Genomic DNA, 25,692 nt, shown 5'->3' on the forward strand with positions numbered 1-25,692 from the left:
AGTAAATGAATGAATAACGTATTGTGTAACCTCTGACTGCTAGGCTATTTTTTTTTCCCCTCAGTGACTGTAGAGGCTGGTACTGCAAGAGGCGATCCCTCGGCAGCTGGTACAGGGTCATTTATAAGCATGTTTCATTAGCACAGCACCCTACTTTGCTAAGCTAAGGGGCTGAAGATGAGTTGGGGGAGAAGTTTTCATTTACTGTTTTGAATAGTTGAGATGATGTGCATGGAAGATTAGCATGAGTTGTGTTCCTACAGGTATCTACAAGAAGTGGGCTACACCGACACGATATTGGATGTGAAGTCAAAACGAGTACGAGCTTTATTGGGCCTCTCAAGTGATGCTTCAGAGAAGGAGAACAGAAATCAAGAGCCAATGGTAAATGGCACAGAGGGGCAGATTAAAGAAAACGCGATGATGGGGTAAGCATCAGGATGACAATGTTATCTTTCTGCATAAATGCACTTAATGGTGTAGAACAAATTTTTGTTTACTGAGATGATTTCAAGAATTTTCCTCTAGCTGGAGATTAGAGCAATTTTAACTAATTTTATTGCATTAAGCAATAGGTATGGAAGTAACTCTTAAGATTTACAGCTGAAAAGCACCATAAGTTTTTTTTCAGTTGAAGGGCAGCACAAAGTAAATCAAGCCTCTTTGAGAAACAATTCCGAAGTGGCTAGAGGTCAGTGTTGTTTCAAGTTAACTGTTTATTTGTATTGCTGGAACATGTTACTGTATCGATTATAGGCTTTGCTCTTCTGATGTGTGCTGGCTATGACATGATAATCTATATGAGATATAGGATTTTTTTGACTGGATCAGGGAAACTTGTTACATTCCTATTCCTCTTAGGTTTTTCATTTTCCACTAATAGATAAACATGTAAATGTGGCTGAAATGTAAGGTATTAATTTGTGTCTTTCAATATTTATAATACTGTGAAAAGTCAGTCAAGAAATGTAAAAGCTTGTTGTGATTAATTTTACTTTTAAATAATGTTGAAAACACAAGAGTCTTTTTTTTTTTTTTTTTCCATTTTCTTCTCTTTTCCATGCAGAGGTTTGTGTGGGGTTTGTTTTGTTTTGTTTTGTTTTTTAAGAGTAAGTTATATCTGAAATGTAACAGTAGAGGCTTCAGTAAAAAAATCTGCTTGGTTTTGCTTAAGATACTGTAGTTGTAAAACTTGAAAAGTAATGAAAATGGTACAGAATTGTTTGTCTGAACAATACATGAGGTAACTGTTCCCAGTGGTTTGTGCTACACTATGGAGCACAGCTTTCCTCAAAGATTCTCCCTCTTTTTTCATTTTCTATACTGATGAGGCAAAATGCAAGGCCTTGTTTTCCTAAGGTCTAATACTCTTATATGACACATTCTGTCTTTTAAAAAGCATTTGTAAAATTTAATTATATCCAGCAGATAGCAACTTCAGGCCAACAAGTTACGTTAGGGTGGAAGTTCATTGCTATGTAATTAAGTCTAATGCTGCGAGGTGGAAAATTTGAATTTATGAGAAAACTCACGAGCTACTAAAATATATTGTGCTGCTACATAGATGACAAACCATGTCCTTTATGTACAGCAGCTTTTTTTTTGAAGAACAAGGAAAGCTTGATAGATTACAGTAACAATTTTAGTTTGATTTATGGTGAAGGGGTCGCTTTTTGGGGGAAGTACGTAAATAAAGCTCCAATTATTACACTTTAAAATTTATTTAAATATGTTTACTTTGGTTTTGAAGCAAATGGATACATTTGTAAGGTAGTTATTTGATGGATGAGATGGTTGGACAGTGGTTTCGATATAGCATTTTTGGATGCATTTGCATTTCTTTCCTATCTAGTTGCTTTCTGGGTAGGTCTGACATTAGGTTTAACACTTTGTCATCTGTCCTATGGCTGAGGATATTCACTGCTGGAGAAAAGTGACTTCACTTCCATTGTGGCTCTGCAAATTTGTCACCTGCAAGGCTGGTCAGGCTTCAGGCTTTGACAGAGGGTTTTCGTCTGGCTTGTAGTGCAGAAGGGGGCCGTCAGTATGAGATACGTGATGGGCAAGAAGTGACTCCAGGGTTTTTCAGGGAATTTTCCAGGGATCTTGTTCAGCGTAGTCACGTCAAACTTCCTGGGTGATTTTGAGTTTGTGGATGTCAGCTGAGCTCTCCTTCACTGAGAGGAAAATGTTGTTTTTTTACAAAAATTCCTTGGTCAGTCTGGATACATGGCTAACTTTCAATGCTGTGATTCTTCTGGCCATTTCAAATACGCTTTCAGACCATTTCTTTCAATTTTTCATGCAGGAAGCATTCTGTGGCTTTCTTCCTGGTAGCGACTGCCTGTTATTTAACAACTATTTCATCTTGTGCTACTAGATACCGTGAAATGTTACACTTGGTTGTTTCTGTGGCATGTGGCACTGTTCTTCTCCTCCCAACTGCATCATCGTTTGCCTCTTGAGATTTATGGCAGATGGGAAATCAGAAATGAGATGAGATACTGTACTCAGCTCATACTTACCTGTTCCCTGCCTCATCTGCTGTCAGCATTACTTATTTTGTTGCTTTTTCTACCTGATTGTCAGAACTGGGAAAAATTGAGGTAGCTCAACTAAATTCTGGCCCACAGTCAAGGCAGGGGCACTCTTTGAAGCAACCTCACCAGTGCTAGGCCACTTACCAGGAGGGCAAAAAGATTGGTAGTTCTTTAAGCAGCCTCTTGCTATTCCAAGAGTGGATGTAAAGTGAGAAGAGGATTGGGGCCACAGAAAGGTTGTGCATTTAGAAGGAACGTGATGAAGAACTGTCTGCAGTTTGGTAGTGATAGAAAAGTTACGGTGACAGATTGGAAGAACAAGGAACCAAGCAAAGCCTTACTGCAATTCGAGGAAGTTTAAGGACATGTGTGTGTGTTTGCCAGGACCACCAGACATTGGGACAGCTGCAAACCAAAATGCAGACGGAAGATGCTCTCTGGCTTTTTGGATACAGTGAACCTCTTTGTTGGAGAAATCCCTGCTATCACCACAAAAAGCTGTGGACTGCTCAAGCCAATGCAGTTTGGCAAACTTTGTGGTTCAAAACATTTAATGAACGTTGATGTCAAATGTCTGCTAGTAAGTCTCAGGCTGGTGGTCAGCCTGAAGGTGTTTAGTTACATTTAAAGAGCAGAGTACTGGACAAAATGTAATACACGGAAACTAATCTAATCTGACCTCAGTTAAAGTGAGGAAACGCCGTCCGTAGAACATCGGTTTGTTTGATCTTGGAAGAACTGCATGAGATTGTGGACCCAGCTGAGAGTGCAGATTTTAAGTCTGGGAAGAATGTGAGAAGTGGAGTATGGGGATTGAAGAAAGAGAAAGTTTGTGGGTGAGGAACAATGGACACAAATCAGCAGAAGTTTGGAAAGAATGTGAGTGAATGTGATGAAGATAATGTACAATAGAGAGGAAAATGGCACAGTGAAAAACAGAAGGAAAATGGACACAATGATGTGTTTCAGGAACAGGAAAATAGAAGGCGCGTGAGCTTTAAATTTCCTTAAAGATTTCTCCATGTAGCAATGTAAATTGCAGAAAGAACAGATTGGCTAAACTGCCTTCTGTACAACTGAACACTCATGTGATGAATCCCAAAGAAAGCAAAAAATGGTATTTGATGCTTTTATGCTGCCATATGGTTGCCTCTTTAGGAGGAGAGAAGGGTATCAAATGGGAAACAAAACTTCCTTTATCTTTTGACTATTGTTTATTAGTAATCAATCAATACTTTCTCAGTGAAATGAAAGAGGTGGAGAACAATACAAATTGGTATCAGTAAAATAATAGAAGAGCTGACATACTTCTCAGCACAGTCTGATTTTAACACATTTTTTGTGTAAGCCCGTTAATGTGTGTATAGTGATTATTGCTGCTACTCAGCCTGCTTCAGTAATACCTCTGATCTACTTGACTGTATTTCTGACAACAGCAGACACCCACACTTCTGTCCTTTTTTTTTTTTTTTTTCTGAATATCTTTTGTTGTTGTAAGGATAAGCATTTTTGCTCTGACACGAGGGATGTGTGAAGTGTATACTTTGTGGTGGGTAGGGAGGATATTTCTCTTCTGCTCAACTCACTACACCTTTTACAAATTTTAATGAGTTGTCTGTTATATCAGAGCTTGTCTGTTATACCAGCTATACCTACCTCAACAGGCAGAGTTTGGACACTCAGTGTTGTGATATTGACAGGAAGTTGAGTGTTTTTGTGGGAAATGCTATTAGAATGTTTGGGGTGATTATTGTGATGTTGGTGCTGTGTGTAGAAGCATACAGTAGTTACCACAGTGCAAATACTAAAGACAATAATATTTGTTTGCAGCAGACAATATGTAACTTGAATTCTGCTAAGCTCCAGTTGCTTTAGAAAATTGTCATTTGGTCCCTCATACCCCTCAGCTTAATATTGTGTATCTTAAAGGGTTGCAGTTACATCAGAAGACTTCCCCCACCTATTTGGTTTTGTTTTTTTTATTTTGGTACAGTGATGAACAAACTACTGTTGTCTGAAAGCCTTGAAAAGCCAAATCAGTTTATTTCCTTACTTTTAACTGAAGTAGCCTCCGTCTTTGTGTTACTAGATGCTACATCTGTGGCCAAACTTGTCTTCTTACATTGCCTATTTATTTGCTAATGTACAGATCCTCTTGAAAACTTTAGCACTCAAGACATCATGTGGATTTTGAATACACCCCGGAAGATTTTGATTCCATAAATGAAATGTTAATATGATAACATGAGATAATATAGTCCTGTTTCCACTTTTTTCATGGAATTTAAAAGGGAATCTGTTTTCAGTTTCTTCAGATCAGCTCACTTGCATTAAAAAAGATAAGTACCACTTGGCATGACTGGACTCAAAAATAGATACTAAAATAATAACTTTGTAGTAATGGTTGAAATTCTTAACATCTGCAGTGAGAGGAATGGGTGCTTTTCCCCAACAAACTGAAACAGAGATGAAAGCTGCCTGCAAATGTCACTTGTAGCCTTTAGAACATGAGAGTATTCAAGTATCTTTTTTGCAGTTATTACCTCATTTTTAATAGCTTTATCTTATTGACCTAAACAGTCAAATTAGTTTACCTTCTTGAAGGTGTGTATTTGACTACCAATTGATATGAGTGAAAGCAAATATAATAAAGGAATAGAACTGGAAAGGAACGAGGGTATACCAAGCATTTGTATGTATATACACATATATATGGATGTGTGTATACATAAAAACAATATAGATAAATTATCTGAGTTCTTGTTAAGGGCTTGATCATTAGAACTATATTTAAGTAGAAACTTTTAAAGAAGCATGGTCCTGAATGATATATTCGTCTCTGTCTGAAACTGATCTATTGTCCTTTGTTTTTATTGGACTGAATATGGCTTCCACTGTCTGTACTTTACATGAACAAAAAAGCATCACACCTAAAACATTGAGAGCAAATCTAAAGACCTTCTCAAAAATTAAACATTTTGAAGACCTTATCTTTCTGATGTACAACAAATCATTCCAATTTACACTTCAGTGAATTAATGTCTTTCTATACCAGAAGGCCTTGAGTAACTCTTTTGCATCTCTAAATCCTATTAACACTGACCCATGTAATGAAACTGCTGCATACTGGCTGATGAATGTTGTGTGTTGACTTGCTTATAAAATGGTTTATTTGGGGAAAATACCTCTGAATTTAACAACCTGAGGTAATATCTGCCATGAAAACGATTTCCAAAATGTTATGTGACACTAAAATACTGAATTACAAAAAGAAAAAAATCCAAAATCTATTTGTATTATTCACTTTACTGATGTTTTTTTCACCCTTTTCCCATTTGTCCCTGACTCCATCTTGCAGTGACCTAACAAGTGTTTCAAAGGCACCTGGTGTAGGCCAGACCTGGACACTTGCAACAGATGCATTGAAGCAGAGAAAAAATAGGTAGATTCAAGTTTTGTGTGAGGAAAGTAGTACCAGTGGACCACTATTTTCATTTCATTGGTACAGACCTAGGGCTTAAGGGATTGAGGGATGCTTCTTGGAAATGTCATGTAAGACTCATGGTACAGAAGGGTTGGGGAGAAATACATGGAGAAGTTGTGCAGTGGGAGAGAAGCAAAGCGAGGGGAGGTGGATGGAGAAATAACTCAGGAAAGTTACTTTGGTTCTTCAAACATGGATTTTATTTTATATTTTTGATCTTTAAAACACTTGTTTATTTGACATATTATAGTTATCTGACTAGATTTGGCAAGAGAAGTGGCCTTTCCTTTTTAAATGGCATTCCTTCATGATTCCAATTTATATCCAAACCATTTTGTAAGTGTTGCTTACTAGTTGTAGTATGTGTTGCACTGGTTCTTGCACTGTGTGGTGTGAATTTATACAAGGTTTCAAAGGTTGTGACAGGCTGTCTAGCCTGCCCCATGTTCCTTGTGTGTAAATTTTGATGACTGTAAGTGTTCCATAGTTTAATTTTAGTTTGATGCTTTCCGTGCTTCATTATGAAAGATTTTGCACAGTATTGAAGATTTCATGAACTGTTCCTTAAAGACAGTTGTCACAGAAAGGAATACGTTTGAATTTGCATGTGTTTATTTACTGCGTCCAGTTTGAAAGAGCTAAACTAGCCATGGTGAAAAGACTGTGTGAAAACATGAAATAACTAAATTCTGTGGGGAATTAATAAAACTCATGATCTTGCAGTAGCTCATTTTGATAGTAGGAGGAAACTGAGCCCACAAAAAAGGCTGAAGAGACAGTATGTTGGAATAGCTCTTTGAATGCTGGGTCACAACAGGATTTTTCCTGTAGGGGCCCCCAGAAACGTTTCTCAGCCTAACCTGAACTTGTGTTTATTTAACTTTATTATGGTGTTTCTTCCTGCTTCTGAATTTACCAATAAAATCTGGTTTTGTGTAAGATAACTTGTGTATGTCTTGGATAAAACACCCCCCTGCTTCCTTTTTTCGCTTGGGGGAAGTGAGTAGGACCAAGGCAGTCAATGGCCTTGTGGTTGGGCAGTTCGTGGGAGAAGTTTATAAGGGTCTCCCTGGACATGACCACGGCTCCCAAGAGTTATTCTCAACAAAGGAGAAGATAATGGTAGAAATATTGAATGTGTTGGTTAGAAAAAAATACGTCTGTAATGTAGCTTTAGTATAAGCTAAACTTCACTTTGCAATATGAAATGTACTGTATCATGTTGGGAGTGGGAAAGGTGTCATCAATGTGCTGTTTTGGTTTCCCTGTAACAACTTCTCCTTTCCTATAGGTTATGGTTTCTACGTGTCACTCAGTAAGAAATAGGATTTTTGTTAAGATCCTGAATATTGAATGTCGAGAGCCAACTGAACACTATACTTTTTGTAAAGCTGCTAATATTTCAGTGTCAGGGCCAACTGGATTTTTACACAAAATACTTGCCTTGTGAGCTGTGTGACTATAGGGCAGGAGATGGAGACTTGGCTGTATGGCCTGCTGAGACCAAGCGAGAGCCATGCTTACTTTAACTAGTGCATGTGGAACATCCACAAATCATATTTGTTAGATTTCATGGAAAGAGATTATTATTATTTTTAGTCTTGAAGGGGCCAGGGGGTTAAGAGAAATCTGGATGATTAAACAACCTGTAAAATACAAATTGGGATGAGATTTTTAGAGGCAGTCACAGCTGCAGAAAATTCTGGCATTGTTTCCTGAGGAGAAAAATATTAATGTGGTTTCAGGTTTATATTGCTTTAAGGGAGGTACTTCAGTTACCAACCCACTTGTAACAGGAATTTTGTGTTTTAAACAGGAAAAAGTTTCTTATCTTTAGGGATCAGAAGTTCCTTATGTCAAGAGTAATATTCACAAAATCTGCACACTGCCCATCTGTTAGTAGTAATATGGGAAACCCAGCAGCATTAATGTAGCTATACTTTATGTTCTGGCACTACTTATTGTTCTTGTTATGTTTGTGACATCGGTTTGTCCTATTGCATCTAATCATGTGCAGTCATGAATAGCAGGTAGTCTCTCTGCCCCAGAGACTTTCCTGTCTAATTGGATAAAGCTACTGGAGAGGAGAACGTAATGCACAGTTAATGGTACCTAATAGAAAATGTTATATTGGTAAAGTTTTTTATATATATATATATATATATATTTGTTTGTTTGCTTGTTTGGAAGTAGTAAGTCAACTGGGATGAAACCCTCAAGGAAAGAGGGCCAGGTTAGGTGCTTGGGAGAAAACCATGCAAGGGTGCTGTTGCGGAGCACAACTGAGGAAGGGGCAGTGGGAAAGAGTGAGAACTAGCAGCTGGGGAGCACAGGGTTGGGGAAGTCCTGACAAAATCAGTTTGCTCTGTGATCTCTGCTTTGGCAGCCTCTGTAGCTGCTCCTGCTGTCTGGAGTTTCTGGCTTGTTCCTCCCCAGCAGTTTTTCTTTAGACAGTATGGCTGGGGAAGAAGGAAAAAGCAACACCTAAGATCTTGCACTTTGAAAATTATGTTCTCCCTTGCATATGTGTTGATCCAGGATAGTCCAGTAAAGAGGAACTGTCCTTTTTGAGACCTTTTTGGTTCTTTTGGTCTCCCTTTATTTGCAACAGGTTCTGAACATGGTCATAGTCTTGCCTCGCTCATGCCTGTAGTACCTACAGTTCATGCATCAGCCCCTGCCTGTGGAGCTCTGCTCTATTTTTTCACCCACTATTTTTTAAAAAATGTATTCTAGACTACAAAACACCTGGAAAGGTTGAGTTGTGCTTCTTTTTCTAAAATGGAGTTTAAAGTAATCATACTACCCTATCTCTGAATATATTTTTGTCACTTCTACTTTTTTTGTTGCTTCGTGACTGACCCCATAAGAGAAATAAACAAACGGATGATAATGAAACAAGCAAACTTCAAATTGGATCAAATTACATAATATAAATTAGCTAAGGCTTGGCATTTTCTTGAATATATTTCATAGTATTGCTAAGTGTTCATACTGACAGTAATATCTAAAATACATTATGTGTATGTGCTGCTAAAGGGTGAAAAATAGCTAAATTATTGAGTTAATTTTGACTTGACTGCTAAAGCGCATTGGGGTACAATACAGCAAATCAACCTGTCTGTTAACTTGAAGCTTCTTTTCCCTGTAGAACCTTTAAGTGATTTAAATATTCTGTAAATTCTGTCTGGTTTTTGTTTGTTTGTTTTGTGGGGTTGTTTGTTTTTGGTGTTGTGGTTTTGGTTTTGTTTTTTTTCTTATGAATTCTTTGGAAGTTGTGCCTTAGCACAGATAATCTTCAGTGGCACTATGCTGACTTCGTATATGTTTGTACTATGCACTTTTTAAATACATGATAAATGACTGTGTTTTCCAATGCATGAGATATGGGTAACTCCCATTTAAATGGAGATATACAATTATGTATATATCTTTTGCACTAAAATACATAACAATTAGTATGATTGTTGAATTCAGACCAGTTACTTTAAAAAGGTAAAACTTTCTCTTTTGGTGGTCACTTTGAACTTCAGTGTGAGAGAGCCTGATTTAAGATCAAATGAGTACAGAACCAACTCTGGGTATGAATTACTGCAAATACATGTACCTGTAGAGCGATATGTCTCTTTAGTAGATTAAAATTTTATATTCTGTGTTTGGTATTAGTTCATATGTTGCTGTTTAGCATAGCATGCCGCATAGTTGCTAATGTTGATCAGCAACCATAATGTTTTTACATGGCAGATTTTTACACAGCAAAATACAGAGGAAGAAGCAAATACAATTGTTGTCAGATGATTTAGTCCACTAAAAGTTGACCAGGACACAGAAAATTTGCTGAAAATCAAGAACTTAGTGAAGTGAAGCACATCGCAAGTTTTGTCTTATCAAGATCTGTATGTTGGAAACAGCGAAATAACAGTACCATAGGATTTCTATGAAAATACACATTATTACTACAGATTCATGAGGTATTATAATCTGCAAAAGTAGTGATTACTTAAGGAAAAAGAAAAATATTACAGAGTCCTTTCAGGTTTGCCATAGAAACAAAATACTGCAGGAAGCAAGACAAATTGGAAGCATGTTTGAGATTGTTCTTATCCAAGATATGGGAAACTGGAAGGAATATTCTCAGTAAAACCAGTGACCATGAAAACATACTGTACATCATGGTATATTATGCTACTGTATATATGGAATTTCAGGTGGCAATGGAAATCTTTATTGGTATTTTTGGGATGTAGAAATAAGTGAATGCAGAAAGTGTAGCATAGCAAATTGTCTTAATGAGATGCAGACATATTGGGGCTATGAAATAGCCACTCCTGCTAATTGTTGTCATGTAAGCATAGAACTGCTTGGGCAGAGACTGTGTAGGGAAGGAAGTGTGTTGCTTGTCATGCCTTATTACACATCAGAGCTTTTGCTCTTGGATGTTTCCTGTAATAAACCTTTGAAGAGTGTTATAAGGGAACACTGGAATAAGTTGGTAAAGGATGGATAATCAGGTGTTCACACTGCGGAGAGTTTAAAAGGCTGTACTATATAGACTTTTTGGTTGATTGAATGTTTTAAAATGGGTCACAGCAGAAGCAAAATACAGCATTAGTGAGGCACTTGCTGGTAGCATGGGTGACTGTGCAAGACACTGTAGAGCTACAATTCCGAAATGATAGAGAAAGACTTCTATGGTTTCAGTGGTTGTGAAAATCAAGATGGCGTGCATTTAGTGATGAACTATGAAAAACAGACTACTGATTAAAGGTAAGAAAACCATAAAGATTGTCTTCACTGCTGTGAAGCCATATAAAGAATGTACAAGGTTTTACTGGAGTTAATCATTATAATTCAAATGGAAGAATTTTTTTTTCACCACTTTGAGTGATTTGTAGAGAAGTGCATCCTTTGCATAGAAAACATGGTACCTGTTGTTAATTTTAGGAGACCTTTAATTGTACTTTCATCAGAGTTTTAATTATGGTGGGACCTTCTTGGTTTCTTCCTGTTCAGTATGACCACCCTTATGCTTCATGTTCTGAGGCACTGCCTGAATTTGTGCCAGTGCAGTCATAATTTTACCCAGTCTTCCTTTATCTGTTTCCTTATTGTTTATTGTTAACGTCTACATAAACATTTCATCATCAGTGGTATTTTCCTATTATATTGTTTTATAGTGGTAAATTTACCATGTCTCAAAAGTTAATGAATGATAGACCTAGAGTTTCATGTTTCCCAGCAAGGTGCGGAACATCAGAGGGCAGGAGCAAAGTTTTCCTGTACCCTGATGTACATGTGGGAGAGCAGCTTATTAGCTGTAACTCATGTCCCTGTTGCTGAGGCTTTCAGTAATGATGTATTGGTATTGATGTTGCTTTTGGGTGCTCAGATGAGCGTTGCTTTAAAATGCTTTTCAAATTAAAATTTGAAGTGTCTGTCCTGGTAATTGCAGCTGGATGAAGAATAATTGTTGGTTCTAAAGAGATAGTTTATGGATAACATTTAGTTTTTTAACCCACAGGCATTTTTACCTGTAATGGTCTGTTTTTACCTATAGGCTTCTTTGAGTCTCATGTATTGCTGAATATTGATACAGAACAGACTGGTAATTGCAAAAGTGACTTTTTTATGATTTCTTTTTACTCATGATGATGGTTGTCGTTGTTGTTTAGGAAACCTGAATTGACTGACTCTGCCTCTCTGCTAGAGACCTTCAAGTTTCTTGAAAATGCAGCTGCGGACTTTAGCGATGAAGAAGATGAAGAAGATCTTGAAGGAAGAGAGAAAACAATCATTGATAGCGCAACAGTGAGTGGAAAAAATAATTGAAAAAGTTACGAAGAACAGAAAAAGTGAGGTTAATGAGATGCCTATATGCAAAGTATATGACTCTGTATGTACACGTGCAAATCATTAATGCATCTTTATGATGGTCTGTCCAAGCATGTGTGCGTAAGAGGAATTATATATGGATTTCTGAGTTTGTAGGTACAAGTTAAGCTTTGCCTTCTTTATTGCTTTAAATTTGCAGTGACAGATTAAAAATTTTTTGATTGTTTTTCTGCTATTTCACATTGCCTAGTACTTTTGATATATAATATATTGGATGCTTTTTTTAAGGTAGCAGACGTCTTTTTTTACAATTTTCAGCTCAGTTCGAAGGTATTGTTTGTAATGTTTCATGTCAAAACTACATTGTTTATTGAATATTTATATACATGTGTTGATATTTAAAATTACCTGTAAAAAATTATCCATGTGACATACTGAACTGAAATACCACATTTCTCTTTAAATATCTTGTGGAAGGAAGAAAAAGTATAACTGGAAGAAACTCTAACATGTGATTAATAATTGGTTTTTTTTATTCAGTCAAATACCTGAAATTCCCTCACGATCTATACTTTGCTCTATGATTTTGTCATATGATCACATAAAATAGATACATACAGTCAGTAATCCATTTTATCCTCTCTTCTTTTCAAAATTAATATTTATTCAATGAGTTGTGTTTCCTAGGTCAGTGTAGATTCATTATCAAATGATTGATTGTTGGTTGTCACAGGAAGAAAGTTCCATAGTAAATTTCATCTTGACTTAGAAATTTGAACAAAGTCTGTATGCTTATTCTGGATAGCTTATGAGTATACACTTTTCTGTTTCTTCTTCACCTTCCCATTAGGATTTTGCGTAGAAGACAAGACAGTACTGCTCAGTAAAAAGATATGTGTGTAACTTAACTCAGCTTTTTTCTCTCCTTCCTGACCTTTTAGATTGTAAGGAAAAGAGTGCTGTCTGACAGCAGTGAAGACAGAGATACAGAAGAAGCTTTGAAGGAGTTCGACTTTTTGATTACCTCAGATGAAGGTGATGGGGATTCAAGAAGTTCGGGAGATGGAACAGACTGGGGTAAGAAAATCTAATGGATTGTACCAGGAGAAAAAAAAATGTGCTAAGAATATATTGTGAGTGGTTGATGAAGATTTTTGTCACAATCACGGCACATATTGAGTATTCCTGCAGTAAATAATTGGCACACTGAAGTTCTCTGGACAAAATATTCTCATTTTTCTGTATGCTGCTTTAATGTAAGGATTCTTCAAGGTTTATGCTTCTGGTCTTTGTCTTTTTCCTTTAATATTAAGGCACAGAGAATTTGAATTTTATAAGTGGAATTTCAATAGGTTTTTCCAATGACCCTTACTAATGAAGGGCTCTGGTAAAGGTGTATTTCACAATTATGACATTAGAGTTATTTAATCTTTGCTTTTTCTCACTTTGATACACAGAATAATGTGAGTCATAAAGACTGAATTAGTTGTACTTTTATTGTGTGTTAGCAATTTGGGCAATATGAACTATTCACTTGCTCAAGTTTTCTTTAATAATTTAGCAGAAGAATATATCTTTTAGCCCCCTAGCTGTAGAGAGACATTTCACAAACTGTTGTCTGTCCTCTGAGGTTCATGTACTGCAACCGAGAACGCCAGCATGCACTTACCTTGATGTAATTATTCTGCATAAACCCACTGTGTATGTAAGAGAAGAAGGAAGAGACTGGTTAATTATCTTTATGGGGAGTTTTTACCTCCTTAAGCTGCTCTGGACACAGAGGGAGCTACGGAAGGTGAATGGGAAATAATTGAGCTTTATAATGGAACTGAAACCTTGACAGACAAATAAGCCATGGTAGTTGTGGCTCTCATGTCAGCCAACAGCTCAGAGATTCTGCATTTCACTGAAGCCCTGTCCAGCTCCTGGTTGGACTCCAAATTATTGTTCACTGCGGTGTAGTCTCTCTTCTTAAGAGGATGTATCTCAGTGTTGTTAGATACAGCAGTCAGTGTTCTGCTCACCTAACAAATTTAGGAATTTTACTCTTTTCTGTGAAATATATTAGGTTGTTCTGATGCTTCTATTTAATATTAAAATTTTATCCATTTATGCTTGATAAGTGTAGCTGTTGCTTGTGTCACCAAAAAGTTAGTATGCCAACAGGAGCTTTTTTGTTCTCAAGTTCACACTTCTGGTTTATTTTTACTTTCATTGATGACAGCTGAATACAAATGAGCAAAAGTCTAACATTAAAAATAAATTGTCATGGAAAGTAGTAGTTTCATTTCTAGAAATATTAAGGGTTTTTTTGAGGTACAGACATTCATGTTTTTCAAATACTTGTTTCACAACCTGTATCTTTTATGGTGACTATGAGAACAAGCTTCTTCAAGGAACTGCCATTACGAATGACTTCCGTTAATTTAAGTGAAACTGTTATATGTAGCGTAGAAGAGTGATGTTGTGTAGTGAGGATAGAAGCAAACAGAGGAAGTCTTTACTTCATTTTGTGTCCCAGGCTTTAGTCATCAGTTACAGTAATCTGTTGAATCCATTTGGCTGAAAAGGTCCTCAGAAGTGTTCAGGTAATTTTTAAGCTATAAAGCACTTGCACACACTAGTAGTTCAGGATCCACTTTTGAAGTTGAACAGAACCTGTGGGACATGCAGGAAGCATCTGGGACAGTGTGTAGAAAATTAGTGTATTAAGTGTTACCCTAGAACCAGTAGAATCTTATCCAAATGTATCTAAACTTTTCGCTGGAGGAGAGCAAAAGATCCTGTCTAGCGAGGGCGAAAAAGCACAAATAAAACTTATAATGTGGTCCCAGAAAAAATATATACTTGTTTCTCTCAAACATGGTTTTCTCTTTCCTTTTTTGAGTTCTTCGTGCAATTTTTGATCATCAGTAGTACTTAATTGGGCATAAGTATTAAGAGGACATGACTTAGCCCACAGACTTTTTAGAGTCTCTTTTCAGCTTATTAATACCTCTTTGTTTTCATAGCTGCTGCAAAAACACTAATGCCTCAAGAATTTGGGTCTTGACTTGATCTGTCACTTATGAGTGTAGGATCAGGACTGGAGGCTTCACAGGACTGAGAGATCAGCTAGTCCAACCTCCTGCTCAGGTCCATTTCCAGCAGGTTACTTTGGCTGCCTTCTGGTCAAGTTTTTAATATCTTCCAAGAAAGGAGCTCCCAGAAACTCTCATGGGCAGTATTCTGGTATTTGGTGTTCCTGTGCTAATAAGTATTTTGTCCTGTGCTGCAAGGCCCAGCAGAGTCTGTGTTCTCTACATCTTCCCAGTAGGTAGTTGTAAGCAGCACTAAGATGTTGCTTTCACCATCACTGAGTGCTCACAGTGGTCTCAGCTGCTCCTTGTAGCTCTTCTGCTCCAGCTGCCTTAACCATCCTGGCGGATCCTCTGGACTTGCTCTACTGGGTCAATACTGGGTCAATACTGGGTCCTTGACATTATACTTACAATGTTTCCCAGTATAAGAAATATTATACTGGATACCGTACTCAAGGTGTGGTCAGAGGGGAACAGTCACTTCCCTCAGGCTACGTTCTTGTTTATACAGCCCAGGGGATGGTTGATTGCCTTTACTGCAAGAGGATACGGCTGACTCCTGGTCAGTTTGGTGTTGATAGGATCCTTAGGTCTTTTTCAGCATAGATAATTTCTAACAAGTCAGTCCCAATAACAGCCCATGTTAGTTTTTGTATCCAATCATAATAACAACTTCAGGTTGTGATTGATAGTGTTGTGCTTCCTCTACAGATATTTAATGCCCTTTCTGCATATTAGTCTGAGGATAAGTGTAGTATTGTTTGTATTTTAAAAAGTTTAGAACAGTTTATTGATGTAGAAAGAAAACTTGATCTGAAAGGAATTGATTTTTAAATAATAAGGTTGAGATTTTAATGAGGAAAACAAAGCAAAAATATAATGTAAATAAAAAAAATTGTAGGTGTGATGGTCATGAAAATAAATATATATCAGGAAAAGCTGCACTACCTCCCTTCTCTCACAAATTATTTTTCTAAGCTGCCTCAGTACATTCTTTCCATATATGGAAAAAAGGACTTAGAGATTTGAACTCGTGTAACATGTTCTGTCCAAAATCTCCAAATACCGTACTGTTGGAGGAATACTTCTTCTCTGTATCATGTCACAGGGGAAACAATTTAAGAGAGATGTTACAAAAAAAAAAAGGAGATATTTTTGTCACAGGTATGCTGAAATGTTTTGTGTATTTTTTCAAAGATTAGTAACTCAGTAACTCAAGCCTTTCCCTTTTTGTGAAATTGCATAGCTTTAGCGTTTTAAGATTTTATTCAAACCTTGGTGGCATGTACTATGTTCCAAAAAGATTTAAAGGTGTTGCTGCTTTGTGTAAATGACAGTGTAGCACAAAGACAATGAAATGAGAATTTGAAATGCAGTGACGCTTCATCCGAGTTGTTATATTGACCAGTAGTAATTCTTTCCCTGGAGGAAAGAAAAAGCTGCAAAATATCTCCTGATTTATTATAAAGCAAATGTTGCTTACATTTATGAACAGCTATGTGCTCGGTCATAGAATTTGGGCATGTGAAATTTCGTCTCAATTTTATGTTGAGAAAATTCTGAGCAAGTAGAAGTGGAATGTGAGTAGCAGTTTTACAGCTTTCACAAGCTTGGTGCTATTTCTGTCTGTTTAAAATAAGACAAATGCCATTGACAGCAGCTGTTACCTCCTTCAGTGGAGATCACTTGGTGACATTATTGAAAAAGGATGTTTCATTTGTTTCACTTTGTTTAGAAAAGGAAGACCAGTGTCTCATGCCTGAAGCTTGGAATGTCGACCAGGGAGTAATAACCAAACTCAAGGAACAATACAAAAAGGAGCGCAAGGGGAAAAAGGGGGTGAAGAGTAAGTGGAAAACATTGCACCTTAAAATCATAAATCCCACATCTTTCACACCCTTAATTCTATCTCTCTTTCAATGTTTTCCTAAAATTACTTACTCTTTTACTTTGCTGCTCCTGACTGCTTTCCTGTTCACCAGTTCTCAGGGGTTGAAATTAATGACAGTCAATCAAGTTACCTGGTAAATAGTTGGATTAGATACAACTTCTTCCAACCAGGTGCTGGATTAATTAAAAATTCTTGCTTTCAGCATGCACTATACTTTGTTATTCAGAAACTGAAATTGTAAAAGGCATTGGTTTAACAGTTCATACTTTAATATAGAAGACTTCAGAACTTTTTCTTAGCTGGAAACATGCCAGTTTCACAGGACAAGTTAAAGTCTGGTATGTAAATAAAAAAGAAAACAGAAACTGTCTTGAGTATCCCATTAGATGACAGAGGGCAAAAACAGGTTAATTTCTACCCCTGTTTATACTTAACATTCACAACATGAAAGTCATGCTGTCCTCATAATATGTTATGCAGGGCTCGAAATAGGAAGGCAACTTTGACCATCAGTTTATTCGTAAATCACAGTATTTTATTTATTGACTTTCATACCTGTGGGACTAGCTTTTAAAAATGTTGGGTATTTTTATCCAAAAGTAAAACCAAACCTGTGATCAGTGTCTGAAATACAGTTTCTAGCCCTGTATTATATTTTTTGTTACATTTCTTGAAATGCAGATCTGTTTTGTAAAATCAATGTTTTTTGATAAGTAAGCCTTAAAGCTTTTTGAACTCAGATGAAGAGTTTAAAATGAAACACTGTATTCACAGCTGTTTCAAACATCTAGCCATATTGAGAATTCATATGTGAATGATGTAAATTAATAATATTGCATGTAGCCCAGTAAGAAATTTGAGGGATGTTTCTCCCTTTGTGGGAAGATGCTTATGAATACCAAGGAAATTCTCACTTCCAAAGGGACATGAATAACGATGCAAAAGGTGTCAGATCCTCACATCATTGAGGCTGACTTGTTAGTTTTTGTATTGATACTGTGATAACCTGCTGCTCAGCAGTTGGTTATGTTGCTGAAATTATGCTATCAGATACACAAACTGAACCTCTGTTTTTTGTTTTTTTTTTCTTTTTTAAAATGTAAAAAAATAAGTAATTACCCTACTTTAAATTTCTCAAGTGATATTTTTGCCATCTTTGGAAACCTGTAAGTTACTGGGAATTACAGGTCTGACAAGGAGCTGAGCTGGCCAAATAAAGTGTTCATGTTTCACAAAATTGATTCTTAATTTCTTTATAGTTAAGATAGAGAGGCCATACCAATATGTGATTTCAGTGAAATTGATTTTTGTAACTTGTCTGTCATTTTAAAAATACGCAGACACGGTATGTAGTTCAGGGTAAATAGTTGTAGGGTTAAGTTAGCAGAAATTATTTAATCAAACTGTTGCAATTCTTGAACAGCTGTTGAGCGCTTTTTTATTTTTGATAATAAAAATAATATTTAATAGTTAATATAGACATATTATTGGAACATGTTTTATATATTCATGAGAAAAATTCCTGATGTAAGGCAGCACTTGGACATGCAGTGCTCCTTCATGAAAATAACTGCTGCGCAGTACGTTTATAGTACCTTTCAGAATGATTTGATTGGTTTGACCTTGGGAGACCAAATGGTTTATTGCAGTACAGAAATTAAGCATCTTTCCATGGACAAACCATCGTTGGAAAGGCATCAATGTGCAAAAATCAGGAAGAATCACAACCTGTTTTCAGCTATTCATAATAGTGCATGTAGTGATGAAGAATGTGAGGAAGGAAGCCCAGGGAAAAAGTAGGGACTGAATATCTTGACATTAAATTGTATGAAGTTTGTTTCTATTACTTTAATCTCATCATAAATGGTGCTTAGACACTGAACTGCTACTAAGTAAAATATTGTTTTCATAAATCAGATATTATAGTAAAACAATCTTGCAAAATCCTATGGGCTGTTTTTCTGAATCAAGTAAAATTTTTGTGACAGACAAGTTAAATACAGTTTAGTTCATTATCTGTCATTATGATTAGGGTGGACAAAGTAGTTTGCAACTGCATTAGTGAACTTATGATTTTGCAAGGCTGTAGTAAACACTCCTGTGAAGTAATAAGAAAATAGAATCATAGAATGGTTTTATGAGAGAATACATATGTTAGAGTACACTTCTGTGTTAAAGCTGCTTAAAAATAGCTGTATTATTTACTGGTCTAGGAGAAAACATAATGGACTATGGGTAAGACATTTTCCCATTCTTAATTAAACTTACAACAGGAAAAACTACCGAAGATATGTTTCAGCCTCAATCCTATATAAAACAGTCAAAACAGGGATGTGGGAAAATGATGGAGCAAAGCACAGGTAAGTGGCAAGAAGGGCATGGGTCTTCACCATATGTAGCTTCAGGACGTAGGCCAGTGAATCCAGTTGCATTTATATTTTAATATGAATAAAACCTTTTGGATTATGTAGTTCGTGACTGCACAACTAAATTTAAAATAATCATGTTTTCATAAGAATATGCTGCACAAAGTACCCAATGCACAAATTTTAAAATATTCACAAATGTCAGCTATTGTTTTGGAAAGTAAATATTCCAATAATCAGTGTGACTCGGAGGCATTCTTCGGCATCCCATGCAAGTAGCAGTATGAGTTCATAAATGTGGGGAAAAGAGTGTGTTCACAATTCTCAGTTGCTTCTGTCACTTTCTTTTCAAGAAATTCATTTCATGCTGGATGATTAGTTACTGCTGAAAATAGGTGCTCATTAGTTTTTCTGTGGTAATGTTATAATGCAAGGTAGGATCCATTGTTGCATGTGCTGCGGTAGCTTATCTGGTGTAAGTAATGCTGTTATGAACTACGCATAAACCATTTAATTTTTTTTTCTGGTTAGGGCCCAACAGGTCAAAGCTGCAAGATATGCTTGCAAACTTGAGAGATGTTGATGATCTCCCTTCATTACAACCATCTGTTGCACCTTCTTCTAGGCCCAGTAGCTCAAGGCTCATTGAACACGAAATAAACAGGACGGATGAAGGTAAGTATTAAAAATGTGCATACACCTGTTGTAAAGGGTAGATATTTATGGTTACTTCTGCTTAAAGATTATTCTCTAACACTTTGCAAGCACTGCACAAATACTGATTTCAGGATTATGAGTTCTGCATGTGATAAACGGCATTCCCATTCCTCCCCTCCAGTCACTATTAGTAAGGTCAAAACACCTACCTAGGTGAAGTCTTGGCTGAATACCTTTGAACATGATGGCAAAAACTTACTTGGCAGCTTTGTAATATGAAGTTCTAAGGCACTTGCTTTTGTTTGTGCTCAAGCCTGGCAGCCAAGTGTGGAATATAACCTCTCAGGACATAAAAGTATCTGCTTTTTCTCCCCATGAACATAATTTTAAGTGTATATATTTATTTACACATATACACATATATGTATGTGTTCTTTTTTGTAAGTGCAAAGATAAAGGCTCTGCAGGTAAATGCAGGTGTCTAGTTATAGCTTTTAAATGTATGTGGTGATTGTGTAGTGAATAATACAGAACAGTTTGCCTCTTGCCAGTGTGTTAATTTCCATAATGTGTTCCAAAAATTAAAAAATATTCTCAGTGGCTAGTCGCAGTATGGAAAGCCATGCATCTTTGCAATGAGGCTTGTGGTTACCATTATTAAAATTATCTCTGAAAATCACTAAATCATCTATGTAATTCAGCATTTGAAATTCTATAATATACAGCATAATAAAATAAACATATGAGGCTATATTAATTTGTAGAAGATCATATCTGCTCTTTATTTAAATAGCAAATATGTCTTTTGAAAAATGGGCAAAACACAGGTTTCACTTAACACTTTTTCAGTGAATGTGAAAAAGTAGGTCAGCCAAGTTATAATTAAGACGCATAAAAAGCCCTGGCGTGTGGTGTAGTTACCAAAGATCTCAGTAGTTCTGTTTCCTACATACTCAGTGATTTTCTTTATGAAAGAAGGGGGTAACTTAGCAACACTTTGAGAAGTGGAGGAATTTCTTGTTGGATGTTTTCCTTCCAACTTTTCTCACATGTACTGAGAGCCATATTAGCAGACCTCTATTTTCATGTCCTTTCAAGAATGTGTTTTTAAATTCAGAGATTCAGATGGACTCTCACAAAAACAGAAGAGGACAGCTAGTTGTTATCAGTCTGAGTTCAGCATTACAAAGCTGTGTATGCCTCTATAAATGTGAGACTATGATTTTTTGGCATACAATTTTTTAATTCTAGTAACCTTTCAAATTTGATGTCCTGTGTGTATTGTGTGTTGAGTGGATAATCACATCATAAGCTCCAAAGAGAGAAAAAGAAAAGGGTAGTTTAGACTTCAAGGTGAAGAAGGTAAGAGATGCTTGTGATTAAAAGGTAATAACTACAAGACCTAATCAAACGTCAGAGCTTGACGGGCTTTTATTTGGTTTTAAAAAGTAATAGGAAGTGAACAGGACACTCGATAGAGGTGTGAGGGTGGAACAGAAAGACCACGGAAAGATTAGCTTACTTTGTGCTGGGTGTACTGGAGGGAAATAGAGTAGCATCTGAACCTGATGCCTTCGGGACAAGAGAGAAGCACCCTGACCACATGAGGCTCATCACTGTAAATCATTGTTTGCTTGGTTTTAACTTAGAGTTGGTGCTGTTAGACTAAATAAGATGGTGAATAAGGTGGTGTTTCCTTTTCTTTCCCTGATAGCAACAGTGTTCTCTAAGGCTTGCATTTACAGTGGAGCTAACAGGGGAAAAAAATATAATTTATTGAAAAACCCTTATAATTTGAGACAAAAGATGTATAAAATTGAGTGAAGTCTCTTGTGTCCAGAAGATAACACATTTTCATCTGTTCAGTCCCCCTTTTGTGATGTATAGATGTGGGGAGCTATTGTACAGGGAAGATGGTAAAGGCACGACTTTTGAGTTGTACCACTTGGTGCAGAACCTTATGTGGTACAAGTGTGTGAACTGGACTCCTCTTAGCCTTCGACCCTCCTCTTTCTAGTGACTCTGCCTATGGATGTGTTTATGTTAGTGACTGGATCTCCTATAAGCATGCTACAGCAGCTGTAAACTAGTCAGTTTAGAAACTGCTAGTAAAAACCCGGAATTCAGTGCTGACTAACCTGTCTAGTAGTTAAACTGATTTTACAAGCAGCAATGAATTGTTGGCTTCCTGCCGTATTGCTAGCTCAGAGTGCCTGTAAACAGCCTCACTGTAGACGTGCTTTTGGATGCATGTGGATATGGTGTTAGGAAGGAAGAGTCCAGCTACTCCCATCAGGTCTTCTCAACGTTTTTCCGCTTCTCCAGAGCCTATCAGCATATTTTATAGTGGAGTTGGAGAAGGGCCTGAGCTTTTCTTTGTTAGTTTTGTATTATATATGGGCGAATGGTAGTGTACTCTTCCTTCCTGTGACTAATTACACTTAGTCTTTTGAGTCATGCACAACTCACGTGTAAGTATTTTGTTCAGAGGATATTGTTTATTGGCAAGTGCAGTGATTCTCTTTAGAATGGCTCTTTTTAATGCATCTTTTTATATCTTTGTGCCCTCAGCTACTTGAGAGATGTTTAGTATATTGGAAGTGGAAAATATGCTTTTATTAATCAATGTTATATAAACCCATGTTTCAGGATTTTTTTGTTTTGTTTTCTTGCAGTGGAAGCTTTAACATTCCCTCCTTCTTCAGGGAAATCTTTCATTATGGGAACAGATGAAGCCCTTGAAAATGAACTGGGTCTTGGAGAACTGGCAGGCCTTACAGTAGCCAATGAGGCAGATTCACTGACTTACGATGTAAGTGGTTATTAGTGGTAACTCAAGATCTGCTGTCTACTTGCTGAAGGCAGATGCAAGTTACATGTGTGTAGACTCAGCAGAAAACCTTTTCCTGTTGAAATTATGCTGCCAAAGGATGTCACAAATTTTTACTTGACATATCTGTTCTTCCCATCCACAGCAGCCTTCAAGCTTTCTGCAAGACCCTCTCCTTCTCTCATTTGCCTGCTGTGTCATTCAAATAGTTGAAAGTTGAAAGTAAATTTAATTAGTGACAGGGATACAGCTGGGTGCTTGTAACCTCAGTGACGCTGAGCAAAACTGGGAGTAGCATGGCCAGCAGATTGAGGGCAGTTAATGGCCCGTCTGCATGGAGCTCGTGAGGCCACACCTGTCTGCAGTTTTGGGCCCCTCCCCTTCAAGAGCATTGTAGAGAAACCGGGGGGAGTCCAGTAGCATGTGACTGAAGAGGAGATGTTAAGAGAACTAGTCATTTTCAGTTGTTAGGAGGGTAAGGGGAGCTCAAATAGCAGTGTGCAGGTATTGGAAAGGTGCTTATAAGGATGACAGAGCCAAGCTTCTCCATAGTGCTACATGTTAAAACAGAAGGAAACAGTAGCAAATTATGGCTTGGGAGGTTCAGTTTGGTCTTTAGGGGAAAAAAGTGTTATGCAGGAGGTGGTACTGAAGCAAGTGCCCCAGTGGAACTGTGGAATCCCTCTCCTGGGATGTGTTTAAGACTCCACTGGGAGAGAGCTGTGGCTTATATTACCTGGTGTGGGCAATTGTCTCATTTCAAATGGGAAGCTGGACCAGAGACTTTTTAGGAGACTCTTGTAGCCAACACTTCTGTGACTATGTCTGTAGCCTACAGCTTCTTTTTCTGACAATTTTTTGTGAAAAATCTTTCTTAAAATTGCCTCTTTGCAGTCATACACATTTTTTGTCTGCATTTCTGATTTCTTAAAATACTTCAGGTATTACTTTAATCATCTGCTCCTTTATGCTCTGTGAACTGCAGATTAATCTTGCTATTGCATTGCCTAGCTCTGTCAAGGTTGAGGGGTGTCAGAGATGTTTTTTTAATGTTCTGTACTGGGGATGAATCCTACCCTTCAGTAAATCTGACTCTTAAGTAATCACTATCTGGGATTTTGCTATCACAAATCAAATCTGAGACTTCAGAAATAACCTGCAGGTCCTTACTTGGAAGTTCTACACTTTTATATACTTGTAAAGCAATAAATTATATAGTTAATAAAAGGTTACACACATTTTGAGTGTGACATTGCAGAGATGTGCTCTACTACTAAAGCAAGTTTCTGAGCATATGATATGTTGTTAACCATCAGGATTGCAGTGATACAGAGCGTCTCTACTAACATTCAGACTTCAGCATTATCTCCTAATTTGGGCTCAGCTCTTAATTTTTTTGCTTATCTTCCCTAATTTTGTCTCCAAAGAGGGTTAAGATGGTGTACAAATTTAATTTATTTTACAGTTACACCTAAAATTTAGATGCTGAATTTGTAAATTCAGAGGAGATGACAAACCTAAACCATGTGTACAAGTTCTTAATGGTTTCAGTGCGTGACTTCATTGTTTAAGTGTCCATAACAGCTATTGTGTTTGTCCATGTGTCTATATCCTGAACTAACAGCTTTCATTTATGAAATGTTATTTTCTTTATCCACCCTTATCCTATTCTGTGTAGCTGAGAACATTAACTTCCATTTATTCCCTGTTAAATGGCTTTATGGAATACTTTTACCAGGAATTCGTAGTCTTGTTCAGCTCAACTCTTACCTTTTTCTAGTGCTGACAATTAAAAAAAAAATAAAATTGATAGAGCTCCTTGCTCTTGTCACTGTACTCTTTATTGAAGCAAAATGAAAGGATAGTTTTTCTATTTCAAATTTCACTGGAAGTTTAGCTTACAAATAATATTATCTGTTTTTATGTTGGACTGCTTCATACATTCTTCCAACAGCCAAATGTGAATCAGGCAGAATCAGTGGAAATTTCATTTTTTGGTTTTTTTTAAGTGTCAATTTTGAATCAGGCAGAATGAAGTTAGAAGATTAATGTCAGTTGGTAGTTAAATGTTTTTGCTTTCAAGAATTGCAGGCACTTTCCTCGTTTAAATCTCTTTCTTCCCACTGACATTTTTACTGTATTGTTCTACAACATGGCAGCATTAGCCCACCTCATTTTATGATTTAAGCTTTTTACATATTGCTTTCGCTGTCTGTAAATTAAGTAATGGTTTTGACTTGATAATGGAGGTTATGAATTTATTACCTAAACAGAAAACTTTCCCTTTTGGGTAAGTTTTGAAAATATTTAATGAGATTAAATATCCCAGATTGCTAGCCAAAACTCTCTTAAGTTTATCTTTGTTGTTGTTTTTTTCTTTTCCTTTACAAATGATTTTTGTAACAGTTGTTCACTTTGGTTGGTTCTGTTTTTTTCCCTAGTCTCCTGGGTAGATTAAGAAGCTTCATAAAATTAGAATACCCTGATTGCTGTACATAAGAGTATCTGAACTACAAAGTCATTACATTTAATATTGTGTACTGATCTGGAGGTTTTGGACTTTGCAGTTGGCTCTTGCTTGATTTCCTGCAACTTTGAACATGAAAAGTGTCCATAATCCTACTTGCTGGTTCTGGAGTTTTCAAATTGTCTGTGTAGACACAAATATTGCTATTAGTGGCAAATCTAGACCAGGTATTAATTGAACATCATCTTCCCCTTCCCTCCAGCCCACCAACTGCTTTTCAAGACTCAGATTACCTCAGTGTTTTATTTTAGTGGGGAGAGAGAAGAGAGGGCTGGCAGTGACCCTGGCAGTGACCGTGGCAGTGGCCCCGGCAGGCTGGGAGAGGCGGGTGGGTGCAGAGGGGTGACAGTGCAGCCAGGTAGGCGCTGGCATCTGTTCCCACCTCTGCTGCTGGTCCGCTGGCTGGGACTGCCCTCCATCTGCTTCCCAATTTATAAGCTGATCATCTCAGGCTCCTTTGGAAGAACATCTTTGAATGTATGAGA

At 37.0% G+C, this 25,692-nt stretch overlaps 1 protein-coding gene across 4 annotated transcripts in view; it reads left to right on the forward strand.

Moving 5' to 3' along the window:
* The window catches only part of STRN (striatin), a 71,909-nt gene that overhangs the window by 26,353 nt on the left and 19,864 nt on the right, over positions 1-25,692 (forward strand). For 2 of the 4 annotated variants that reach the window (XM_082049559.1, XM_082049560.1), the window contains exons 5-11: positions 264-428; positions 11,697-11,832; positions 12,798-12,933; positions 16,672-16,782; positions 19,101-19,187; positions 19,725-19,868; positions 22,526-22,662. In XM_082049559.1, coding sequence (XP_081905685.1) covers positions 264-428; positions 11,697-11,832; positions 12,798-12,933; positions 16,672-16,782; positions 19,101-19,187; positions 19,725-19,868; positions 22,526-22,662 — 916 coding nt within the window. The remainder of the gene's footprint in view (positions 1-263; positions 429-11,696; positions 11,833-12,797; positions 12,934-16,671; positions 16,783-19,100; positions 19,188-19,724; positions 19,869-22,525; positions 22,663-25,692) is intronic. The other 2 variants (XM_082049561.1, XM_082049562.1) reach the window with 2 other exon arrangements.

The sequence above is a fragment of the Streptopelia decaocto genome (assembly GCF_964273445.1).
Source record: "Streptopelia decaocto genome assembly, chromosome: 3".
Classification (NCBI taxonomy): Eukaryota; Metazoa; Chordata; class Aves; order Columbiformes; family Columbidae; genus Streptopelia; species Streptopelia decaocto.